Source organism: Neopsephotus bourkii, unplaced genomic scaffold (genome assembly GCF_033783945.1).
Source record: "Neopsephotus bourkii isolate Nb327-2 ecotype Australia unplaced genomic scaffold, CSIRO-AGI_Nbou_v1 NB_414, whole genome shotgun sequence".
Lineage (NCBI taxonomy): Eukaryota > Metazoa > Chordata > Aves > Psittaciformes > Psittacidae > Neopsephotus > Neopsephotus bourkii.
In genome coordinates this window covers 2082354-2094572 of record NW_026900918.1, presented here as the reverse complement: position 1 = coordinate 2094572, position 12219 = coordinate 2082354, and the positions used below count along the sequence as shown (strand labels likewise).

The 12219-nt window shown below is 60.7% G+C and overlaps 1 protein-coding gene across 1 annotated transcript; it reads right to left on the bottom strand.

Moving 5' to 3' along the window:
* Positions 1-3807: 3807 nt before the first annotated feature.
* ELF3 (E74 like ETS transcription factor 3) lies at positions 3808-7737 on the bottom strand. The gene is made up of 9 exons (XM_061349547.1): positions 7594-7737; positions 6724-6892; positions 5897-6118; positions 5598-5684; positions 5383-5502; positions 5131-5220; positions 4521-4637; positions 4194-4389; positions 3808-4093 (listed from the first exon to the last, which is right to left on the bottom strand). The coding sequence occupies exons 2-9, from the start codon at positions 6884-6886 to the stop codon at positions 3973-3975; spliced, it is 1116 nt and encodes a 371-aa protein (XP_061205531.1). The 5' UTR covers positions 6887-6892; positions 7594-7737; the 3' UTR covers positions 3808-3972.
* Positions 7738-12219: the final 4482 nt, after the last annotated feature.

Sequence of the window (12219 nt, the reverse complement as noted above, 5' to 3'; positions counted from 1 at the left end):
GCATGGGAGCTGTGTGCCAGCAGCACGTTCAACCTGGGACCATGCTGTTGGAAAGGTCTCCCAGCAGAGCCCGCTCTGAGTGCAGGGAGAGGTTGGTTTGCAGGAAAACAACCCCTTTTTCCTCCGTTTTCCATCATTTTCCCTTCTCCATCAACCTATCAAACCCAGGCACCTCCAAGGAGAGTGGAAAACCAAACAGATCCCTTCTTTCTTTGTGCCACTGTGCTGGGTTGGCTTAACATGGGCTGGGGGTTACTGTAGGGGTTACCCCGAGTGTGTGTTGGGGTGTTGGGGTGTATGAGCCTGCCCTTACTCCCCTTCCTCCAGTCCTCCAGACCCACACAGACCCCATGGGAGGCTGCAGGATGCGGTCCCCAACCTGTGCCCACCTCCTCCTCCAGCATCCCATCCACGTGAGCGCTCTACGGACCCCCTGCTCCCACCCCAAGCCTCACAGCCCCCATGCCCCTCTCTAGGCACTGCCATGGGGTGGCAGCGGGGATGCATGAGGGCACGGGAGGCGAGGCAGCCGCGTCCACCGTTGCTGCTGGAGCTGGTTAACCATTGTCCCAGGCGGGTTAGGTAACGCGAACCGCAGCGAGGGAGACTGCTTGAGCAAACAAGGTGCGCTTGGCAGGGCACGGCGCTGCGTGACAAAGCGCTCCCCTCTCCCTGCCAACCTGCCAGGGTTATCTATTGATGGAGAATAAACACCTCACCCACAGCAGCAGGCAGCTCCCGAGGGATCTGGCCTCTAGAAAGGGATGGGCTCTGCCCCGCTCACCGCATCCCTGCCGCAGACCCCATCCCCATCCCGACCCCTTCCCACTGCTTGTGTGGGCAGCCGGAGCATCCCGGCTCCCTGTGGTCAGGGATGGGCCCGGAGCACCTTGTGCTTGCTGGAGCCAGCAGATGCCAGCCAGGAAAACCTGTTCCCTGAGGAGGGTTACGCAAGGAACGTGACGGCGGGCTGGCTCCAGCCCAGGCCATGGGCTGCCTCCTGCTTCACACCCAGGGACTGGGACCTCTGCTTGCACCACAGGGCAGCCCTGATGGCCTCATCCCAGCCCTCAGATCGGGGAGCAGCCCAGAACACTGGGAGGGATTGAGGTCTTCCATAGGATTCTGCTCTCCCACTGAATTGCAGGCATGGCCATAACAAGAGGTTGGGCCTGGTCCATGGGCACCTCCTGCCCCTGGCAAAGCAGATGCCTTGTGCCCTTGATGCCACTGCAGCATCTCCGGGAAGTCCTTCAGCTGAACCCACAGCCCCAGGGCTGCCAGCACAGAGCAGAGCACCGCAGGTCACGGCCACTGGAGTGAAACAGGGAATTCCAGCAGGGTCCGGGGTCCCCCAGCCCCTGGGCGCATCTCTTGGCTCCCACATCCTGGCCAGGCTGAGGCAAACTGGGAGCCGTTCCATCCAGGACAGCCCAGGACACAGCAGACATGGTCCATGAGAGCCCCAGCTATGGAGGACTCCTTGCTCTCTCTTGCACTGTGTCGCTCTTGCAAGCACAGGATCAGTGAATTTTGCCTCTACCATGAAACGTGGTTGGGAGCAGTGACTGCATCCTCGTGTCCAAAAGGCATCCCATGCTTCGCAGTGCACCTTCCCTGCCTGGAGGCATCCCAAACACCCCCCTCACCCCTGCCACTGGTGGGCTGGCTCCCTCCTTAGTGACCCCAGGGACTGGCTGGAACCCTTTGGAAGGATGTGACATTGCTTTTGCATGGGCATCGCAGGTCTGGTCAAGCTCCAAGCTCAGAGGAGGGGTCCTAGGGCCCTTGGTGAACAGAAGCTGAGTTGTGCTATCACCTGCATCCCACATTCAAGAGGTGGGCAACCACAGCAAGAGGTTAAGGTGGCAACAAGAACCTCTGGTGCCCAGCAGTATTCAGGGAGGCTCATGATGAACTGCAGGCAGTGCATGCCAATGTATGGACCAGTGCTTGCCAAGCTCATGGTAGAAACTTATCTGAGAGCCTGCTTGGCTTCCAGGTCTGTGAATCCCTTCTTGCTGCCCCACAGACATATGGGGCATCCCTGGGGCACCCTCCCTATGGCTGGGCTACCTGGGGAAAGCTGGCATTGCCATGGAGCAAGGGGCAGATGATGTGTCTGGGTTGTCCACACTGCCAGGCTATAGAGGTCCCCCCTCCTGAAGATGTGGTCCTTAAGGGGTACCCAGGTGCTAGGAGGGGCTCCCAGACTGGAAGAGGAGCAAGGTTCACACATAGCGCAGTGCCTGTGCTGCTGCTCCATGGCCATTCGCATCCCAAGGGAAAGCCCCAGGCAGACCTGACCCACAGCCGGGCACGGAGGGAGCTGAGAGCAGCCAGGAATGTGTTTCCCAGCAGCCAGCCACTGGGAAACTCCAGCTTGGAGCAAGGGGCTATTGGGAGCCCTGTGGTAAAGGTGATGGCCAGGGCTGAATGTCTGCAGGGCCCACAGGAAAGCCAAGGTTTGGGAGCTGGTGAGGGATGCCCCTGCCTGGCTCTGAGATAGAGCATCCGGGTCTCAGTGCCACCAGCCTAGGGACAAGCAGAGCACCTCGTGGTAAGGAAGACCCTGGGACCAGGATCATGGAACGGTTTGGGTTGGAAGGGAGCTTAAAGCTCCTCCAGCTCCAACCCCTGCCACGGGCAGGGACCCCTTCCACTGGAGCAGCTTGCTCCAAGCCCCTGTGTCCAACCTGGCCTTGAGCACTGCCAGGGATGGGGCAGCCACAGCTTCTCTGGGCACCCTGTGCCAGCGCCTCAGCACCCTCACAGGGAAGAGCTTCTGCCTAAGAGCTCAGCTCAGTCTCCCCTCGGGCAGGTTCAAGCCATTCCCCTTGGCCTGTCCCTACATCCCTTGTCCCAAGCCCCTCTCCAGGTTTCCTGCAGCCCCTTTAGGCACTGGAGCTGCTCTAAGGTCTCCCCTTCAGGAGCCTTCTCATGCAACGGGCCATTCCAGGTAACAGGAGCCCTGTCCCCACCCTGTCTTTGAGCAGAACAAATAAAACCAAGAAAACGGAGAGGAAGGTACAAAAAAACCCAACCAAACAGCAGTTTATTCATTTTACCTTCCCATGTGCACAGGAGGAAACCACACACACCTACTGAGTGCCTACCTGGGCTGGCATCCCCCTGCTGCGGCTGACACAGAGCCCGTCTGTGCCTCCACCGCATCACTTCAGTCCAGCTGAGCATCACCACCTTGCACAGTGCACACTCTCCCATGGGAACAGCTTAGTCATGTAAAAATACATCTGTACATTCATTCTGTGCTTTTTTTGGGGTTTTGTGGGTTTTTTGTTGTTGTTGTTTTACATAAATTAGAAGCTACTTTTTGGGGAAAAGGCCTGGTTCTAGGTACAGGCATCCGGGATGGAAGTGCAGAGTGGTCCTGCTGCCTGCCCCACGTCCTCTCTGCCCTGAGGTGAAGCTCCACAGTGTTCCCATCTTCTCTCAGCGGGTGCCACACTGAGAAGCTGCAGCACGGGGGGCCCTCACCCATCCCACATGGAGCAGACACGATGGTGGGTACCACCGCCACGGAGCGAGCAGGGATGAAGGGGAGCCCTGGGGATGGGATGAGGTCTGTCTGATGGCAGGGGAGGTGGTGCTGCACACCTGGGCAGGAGGTGGGGGACAGCAGGAGAGCTGCTGCGGTGCCTGCTGCTTCTTGAACGTCTCCTGTTTGCATTTGTCCAGGCTTGGGAGCAGCCAAAGTCGCTGCGAGTCCGGTTTTGGAGGTGTGAATCCAGCGAGGGATGCAACTGCTTACAGCCCCCTGCCCATCAGCGCTGGGCACCCCAGTGCCGACAGTCACCAGCAGGCACAAGCCTGCACACCAAGGGTCACAGTTTCACCCCTTGTATGGGGCAGCAGCATCCAGCTACAGCTGCAGGCAAAGGCTCCGGCCATGGAGCCCAGCTTGGGGCTGGCCCTTGGGGCTTCTCAGCCCCTACAGCTCATCCAGGTCTCCTACAGCTCCTTGCTCCTGTTGAGCACCTCCTCCTCCTTCCAACCGCTGGAGTTCTTCCCAAACTTGTACACCAGCCGTCGCCCATCCACCCTCTCCAGGATCTCCCGTTTGTAGTAGTACCTGCAGGAGATGGAGCTGCAATCAGCGCTCTGGGTGCAGCCCCATGTGCTTCAGGGGGGTCCAGGGTGAGGCCAGGTTCCCCCCAGGGCCAGGCACTCACCGCATGGCTCTGCTCAATTTCTCATAGGTCATGCTGCTGTTCTTCTTCTTCTGACCCCAGAGCTGCGCCACCGCTTCCGAGCGCAGGAACTTGAAGATGCCCTCCTGCCGGTCCTCCCACTTCATCAGCCCCTCATTGAGCTCCGGGTGGATCAGGATGTCCCGGATGAACTCCCACAGGTGGGTACCTCTCGGGGCTGGAAGAGGAGAGCAAGGTGTAGAGGAGGGGAGACCCTGCAGGTCCCTAAACCCCCTGCCCAGAGCCAATGGACACGGCTCTTCCTCCCACCTCCCTCCATCCCTGAGCCAGACTGGGGGGTCCACCTACAGTGCTTGCTCTTTCGGCTCTCCAGGCAGTCCCTGCTCTCCTTGCTGAGCTTTCGGGGCCGTCCCCGTTTCCTCTTGCCGTGTTTGCCATCCCCTTTCTTGCTCCCTGCAAAGCCATCTGTGCACATAGAAAGGGACACGTTAGCTCACACAGAGCCCGCTGGGCATGGGTGTCCTCCTCCGGGGAGAGCTGGATGTGAGGGAGATGAGGGGCTGCACACCCTGTTCAGGCCCAGGAAACCATCCCCTGGAGAAGGTACCCCCATCCCACCATGCTTCAGGCTGCATGCTGTTCATTCACCAAAGCATCTCCAGTATTCCAGGCGTCACTGCCAGCTGGGATCAGCCACGAGCACAGCTTTCAGTGCTCAGGATCAACAGGGGCATCCTTCACCCACCACTTCCCCCTTCCCACCAAGCTCGCTGCTGCCCTGCTTACCCCAGCTCTGCCCCAGCGCCTGCACCATCAGTGTTTGATGCAGAAAACCAGCCCCTTCCATCCCACTGCGAGGAGGGGTTTTCAGGCATTGTCCCTACAACCACTGGCAGATGGGATGTGCCCTGCTGGAAGAGCCAAGGGGGGAAGCCCTCCCTGCAGCCCGGTAACTCACCATCGGGGAAGAGCTTTGCTTCTGTGGGGTCAAGATCAAGGTCGCTTCCACCGGAGTCCTGGGAGTTGGGGCTGTGGGACATGACGGGTCCTGACAGGCAAAGAAACAACAGCTCATGTCCCCCGGCTGCTGGCATCTGGAGGCAGCCAGCCTGGTACAAGAGCCAAGCCTGCCTTCGGTGGTAGGGGCGGTTCTGCACTCATCTTCCAACCCAGCACAAGCAAAGGGAACTCTTCCCTGGGCACAACTGACCTGAGACATCGGAGCTGCCTGGGGACATGGCATCAGGCAAGCAGCTGAAGTCTGTGCATAGGAAAGGGTTTGTGGGCTTCACATCCTCCAGCGAGTCCTTGGCACAGGGATTTCCCAGCTCTGGAAGGGGCGGAGAAGGGAAGAAGGGGGTTACCCTGCCTGCATCAGCATCCTGGTCCTGGGGGAAAAGGCTTGGTGGGGGCCCCCTCTCTTACCCAGGTGGCTGCCATCCAGGAAGGGCTCTTTGGAAGTCGCATCCTCTTTTTCCAGTAAGTCAATGATCCAGCTCAGCTCGTCGGAGGCTGCAGAGGGGGGGTCTGGGATTAGCGATGCCCATTGGGTACGGGGCGAGTGGTGCTTAATGGGTGCTAATCCCAGCCCTGCCTGGACTCTCATTTGTGCACCTACATCCCCCTGCTCAGCCTCCCCAAGGGGGACAAGGTCCAGGGGTGGGAAGGGGGGGGCTCAGCCTCATGCTTCTGGCTGGGTACAAAGGGGACATTGGGGCACTCACTGATCTCATGCAGGCGGTCATAGAGCTCGTCCCCCAGGGGCCCGAAGATGAGGCGCATCTGGTCCCTGGTGCAGTGGCAGAGCGCGTGCCCGTCCATGTTGCAGCAGGAGAAGTCGATGGAGCTGGCATCGTACTTGTTCTTCTCCACATGGTAGCTGATCCATTCCAGCACCTGCACCTTGCTCCAGAAGTACGGGAGCTCACCGAACCACTCCGGTTTGTCTGCAAAGGATGGAGAGCAGGGCTCAGGTGCCAGCGCTGTGTGCCCAGCACAGGCTGCAGATGGGCACCGGGTCCAGTCTTGTGCTGATCACACAGGGTCCACAGGCCCTGTGCTTGGAGGGTTATGGGACTAACAGGCACTTAGCACCTGGGTTATCTTGTTGTGCCCTGCTCCTGTCCTTGTGTTGGGGGACAACAACCAGCTCCCCCTATCCCTGGGTTTGATGCCATTGATCCCATCAGGTCCTTGCTGGGATGTGCCCTGCCCAGCTGGAGTGGTCCCCAGGGCCATCCCATGACAGTCCCATTGGAAGAGCTCTGTCTGTACTTCCAAACTGCTCTCCTGGTGAGCCCTGGCACCCCTGTTCCCTGAGATGTGCTGGGGGATGAGGGCAATGATTCATTCACCTCCCATATGCACCCAATGCGCTCCAAGCACCTGCACCTTATGGCACCTGGGGTCTCCTACAGCAGCCTTTTAGCCCACACACCCCCGGGGAAACTGAGGGATGGTGGAAACGACCTTCAAGGGCCTTCCAATGCTCACTGCAGCCTCGCATGCTGGATCCCCTGTGCAACCATCACCACCACTTCCCGGGTCCTACCTGTGCCCTGTGCCAGGGGCTGGCTGGTGGGGAGGCTGAGCCCCAGGGTGCTGTCCTCCCCAAGGTGTCCCAGCATGTCCAAGCTTGGCTGCATCTCATCCGGCTGGTACATGGCGCTGATGTAGTTGGACAAGATGTTGCTGAGCTCACAGGATCCTGCCATCAGGCTCTGCACCGAGAGATGACAGTGAGCCCTGGGGAGGCAGCAGGACCAAGGGTGAGCCCCGGCTCTCCTCCCTCCCTCCCTCCCTCCATCGTCATCTCCCAGGTCACTTCTGCAGAAGCACCCGCCCAGCACCTTGTGGCCAGGGTAGGGGCTGAGTCACCGCCACCCCGGGGCCAGGAGCAAGGGAGGCTGAGGCAGAGCAAAGCAGGGACCCGGGACATGGGGTCAGTGCAGCGGCAGAACGGCCCTGTCCCAGCCCGGCAGCGTAAAGAGGCATTCCCGCAGGGAACGGTGCTGCGCAGCCCCTCCATGGGGATGGGTGCTGTGGGGAACGCAGCCGTTGAGAGCGCCCAGCACCCTGCGGGGACTCCTGTGCCAGCAGCTCCAGTCCTCAACCAGCAGCACATCCCAGTAACTGCAGCCAGAAGGGGACCGAGCCCCTGCCCAAGCCCTCGTTGGAAGAGCCAAATCTTGCTGTTCGCTTGTCAAAACCGAGGGGCCGGAGAGGGGGGGGGTGCCCTCCAGATTGCCTTCTTGCTGGCCCCCCATTAGGGCTGGCAGCCGCGGTGGGCCAACGAGCGTGCATTGAGATGACACCAAGTGCATCCCCCGGCGAGAACAAAGATGCGCACGGAGGGGAAGCAAAACCCATCCCAGGCTCGGGGGGCCATCGGCAGGCCCCGGATGAAAGCGCTTTGGGGTACCTTCTGCGACGGCAATCCCGGGAGCAGCAGCTTAATCCAGAGAGCAGCGAGGGAGGAGAGCGCGCCCTGTGCTGCCCGGCCGCTAGGCACTGCTCATGGGCCGGGGGAGGCTGGTGCCGATGGGCAAGCCCTGCCCTCATCTCCTCTTTTATAGCACGGGTGGCGTAAGGATCCGACGGCCCGAGGGGAATTCCAGCCCGAAACGTTCGTGCTGCCGGATCCAGGTGATTTGCATAACACCAAGCGCCGGGTCCCAGCCCAGCGCTGCCTTGCCGGGAAATCTGGGCTGGCCGGGTTTAATCATTGCCAGAGCCGCGGCCCTGCCGCTGCCCCACGGTTTCACCCCCACGGGCGCTGCGGGCGCTTGGCTCCAATGCTGTTTGTTTTCCTGCAGCACCGGCTTCCATCGGCTCCCGCTGCCAAGCAAAACACAGCCGGAGGGGCTGGAGCCGGAGCCGGGGGCTGCGCTCCCCTCCCTGCGGTGCAAAGGTAGCAGCGGTGCCCTTGGGTGCGCAGCCACGTTCACCCCAAAGGGAGGGCTCAGAGATCAAGCCAGGCAGGGCTCAGGTGGGGATGGAGCAGAGAGCCATGGGGCTGGGGTAGCGCTGCTCCCTGCCGTAGGATGGGTCGGGTTTCCCCACTGCAGAGCTGTAACAGCCCGTTCCCTGCCGTTTCACAGCCACGGGCACTCACCACGGGCACAGGCCAAGGGATGTGGGATGCATTTGGTGGCTCTCGCCCCTCTGAGTCTTAGGGGCTGCGTTCATGCTGGGTTTAGCCCTGCACTGGCAAAGCCCGAGGCCAATCCAAGCCAATTACTTGGCACCTGTTTCCCTGGTGCTGGTTCTTTGCCAAACCAGCCACATCTATGCCACAAACAGGCTGGTGCAAACCTAGGGGACCAGGGCAGACCCTGGCATCACTGAGCCACCCATCCTCATCCCTTAAGGGTCTTTTCCAACCCAGTTGATTCTACCATTCACACCAGTGCCTGGAAGCAAACCATCCCGTGTTGACAAGGCACTGACAGACTGTCGCAAACATGGATGCTCCACTTTGGCCCATGGGTCAGCCAGGGCAGGATGGTTCTGTGCCCTGTGTCACCCCGGCCTGCCATGCGTGCCATGGCCCCGGGGCTGGCAGGGCCAGCATGCCAGCCAGGAGGCACCGGGTCACGCCAGCTCATCACCCGCCCCAGCTTCATTCCTCTGTGGCACAGTCACGAGTGCTGGGTGCTGCCAGGCCCTTTTGTTTCCCGGGCACAGCATCCCACAGCACCCAGGGACATCCCCAGGCCCATGAGCAGCCACTGCCATAGGGCAAGCCAAGACCACCAGGGAAAACACCAGCACCAAGCACACACCGAGCCTTAAGGCTGTGTTCAGCTGGGAGCTGAGCCCAGGGCTCCACTGAGCCTGAGGCCGTGGCTGAGCTCCCAGTGCTTGGGGTTAGAAACCTGCCCCTGGGGAAGCTTTTCCCATGCACTGTGTCTCTGGAGCAGAATGGGGCACCCCAGGCCCGGGGGTGATGGGGAGGCTGTGTAGCATTGAGGAATCTCCTGCCCAAGCACCCATAACTCCCCCTGGACTGGGGGGGGTCTGATCAGAGCCCTGATGGCGTGGGCTGCATCAGGCATTCCCTTTCCCCATCTCCCTTCCCTGCAGCCATGCAGTCAGTGCTGCAGTCAGTCCATGCACTTGGGCTATGCCAGCCATGGGAGAGGTGCCCTCGGTGGGTGACACCTCCTAACTCCTTACGTGTGCCTGATGTGCTGGAAGCCCTCTGGGTCCTCCTGGGGCTCAGCCCATCCTCTTCCTTCCCCTTGTGCTTGGGAGCCGGGAGCTCAGTGGATCTGAGCAATCCTCCCCAGCACCCTGCTGACCTGGAGAAGCAGCCTTCCTGCCCATGTGTCTGTTGTGATGCCACAACCCAGGCCCAGTAATGGGCCATGGGGAGAAGGTCATGGTGGGGGATGCTCCCTCCATATGCTGAGAGCATGGGAGAGCAGAATCCTCTCCTGGTGTGTCCCCAGAGCCACAGGGGGATGGTGCCCATGGGATGCTCCGCTGCCATGGAGCACCCACAGCACTGATGGACCAAGGGCAGCTCCTCCTTGAGCCTGAGGATGGGGGACAGGGGCTGCCACGGCCTCATTGCCAGCGCCAGTGGCTCCCAAGGATGGGTCCCTGCTGTCCCCTTGCTGCTGGGCCAAGCTCCCAGGGCACCTTCAGGGATGGGGGGAACACAGCACCGGGTGCTGCCATCCCAGGCCTGGCATCCCACTGCAGCAAGGAGGTGGTCATGAGTTTGGAGTGAGTTGGTGACACAAGGGCCGGCAAGGGAAGGTGCAGGTACATTGGAGCAGGGAATGGCTGATTCACCAGGGTGCTGCTCATGTCACCTACCCCGCCAGCAGTAGCTTGGCCCACAGATGTTGCCCCACAGAGCCTGTTTGCCCAGGCAGTACCGTGGTGTGGCTGCCGGCACACCAAGTGAGCCATGGCACAGGCTGAGGGTGCTGCAGGACCCTGTGCCAGGCACTGCCAGCCCTCCACAAGGGCCAGGCCTGCAGCATCCTCAGGGTGAGCACTACAAGGTGGGTGTTGAGCCCCCCAGCTTTCACCCTATGGAGGCAGCGGGGTGCCCTATGTGGGGCTGAGAGTTGGTGCCAGGAGGAACAGTGTCTACGGTAGTCGATGCTGCTCTGTCCAACCAGCACAACCAGGGGTGCTTGCACGGCAAAGAGAAAGGGGGGGGGGGGGTGATGGGGCTGTGGAGCAGGGGGTGCAGCTCAGCTCCCTGCAGCACCTAGGGCAGGTTGGGGGCCTCCTGTCTTGGGGGTGCCAGCACCGGTCCCTGCACGGAGCCGGTCCTGCCCCGCTCCGCATCCTGCGGTCCCGCGGTCGGCACTGCCACCTACCGGCTGCCCTCGGAACGGCAGGGACCGGTACCAGAGCCAGCCCGGCTCAGCCCTCAGTGCATCCATCGCATCTGCCCCGGCTGCCTGGAGCGGAGCCGCCGGGTGTGGAAGGATGCAGGTCACCCTCTCCCAACCCATGGCCTTTCCCCAGGATGCGATCAGCAGCTCCTGGCCGTGCTCTTCCCCCTCCTCAAAGCCGTCTTTGACATTTCATCTCGGAGCGTTTTATTTGGGAAGGCAAAAAAGCAAGGAACAAACGCAGCCATTGAATAAACCTCGTGAGAGCGAAATAACTGACACTATTTACAGGTATAGAATACACGTACACACCTTGTCCTCTGCCATACCCAGGCTGCTGGGCTGGGCTGCATGACCCAGCAGAGACAAAAACACACCTTCACCAGAGCTGGCCTCTGGAGAACAGCTCTGAGCAAGAGAAGGCACCTGCTGTTTGCAGACATGGGCAATGGCAGCGGGTGATGGAGCTGGTGACGCGATGCTGCCACTGCCTCAGCCCTCCCCAGCACTGGGCTGGGTGGTGCTGGGTGGTCCCAGGACATGTGGACTATGGCACGTACCAGGGCAGAGCTGTTACAAGGGAGGGGACCAACCTCTGGGGATAGAAGGAAGGTGCAGGGCTTGCTTTTGGGGGGGTCTCCCTCCCATTTCCAGCTGGGGCAGCAGGGGGGTGCCCTGTCCCTCTCCAAGACAGTGAAGGGGGCTCAGGGAGGGGGTTGCAGAGCAGAGCAAAGCTCCTGTAATCCTGCTTTCAGCAAGCAGGAACCCTGTGCTCTGCAGGGGTTGGACCTGGACCAGCGTGGGACAGGGGGAGCACTGGGACAGGGGCACTGGGAGAGCACCCTGGGGAGCAGGCACTGGTTCTGCAGCACCAAGGCTGAGGCCCCAGAGGAGCTGTGCTTAGGGAGGAACAGGAGAGGGGCAGGAGCCCAGGGCCCAGCTCCTCACAGCTGCCAGGCTGGGAGATGCAGCCCCCATGGGTCCTTCTGTGCCACAAGAGCTGCGAGTGCCAGGGATGGGGCAGTGCCCAGGCTTCCGGGGGGGCTCAGAGTGGTTTGGGGACCCCTGTGTGCAAAGCTCAGCACAAAGCAGGGTGAAACAAAACAGGGTGCAGGGTGCGAGGGCAGCTCCAGGCTGCCCCTTTCCAAAGCCCATTGTGCCAGGGGAGGAGGGTACAGCTGTGTGCCAGCTCCCCAGTCCGAGCAGGGGGTAGTGGGGGGGCTCCAGGGGTACCCTGGTTTATGTTCAGTGTCTGGAACAGGATCTAGGTTCAGCTCTGAGAGCAGGAGCAGGAATACCGGCTGAGCCGAGCCTTTCAGAGGTCCCTTTCCATCCTTCAAAGGGATAAGATGGACCAGTTCCAGGCTGCCCATCAACTCCATAAGAACGCCCCAAATGCCAAGCCTCAGTCCAAGCATCCCACCAGCAACGAGAGCAAAATCCCAGAGGGATGGGAAGGAGAACGGAAGGAATGGAGCTCCCATGGGTTGAGATAAGAGCAGTGCAGTGAGTAAGGTATAACATGGATCACTGCTGCTGCCGCCAATGGTAATAATGATAAGGGAAATAAGGGGAGATAATACAGTACCACCAACCGACTGATACTGATACCCAGCAGAGAACTGACTCCTCCGGGTAGCTCTCAGTTACATCCTGGCCATGACGTGCTGTGCTATGGAATATCCCTT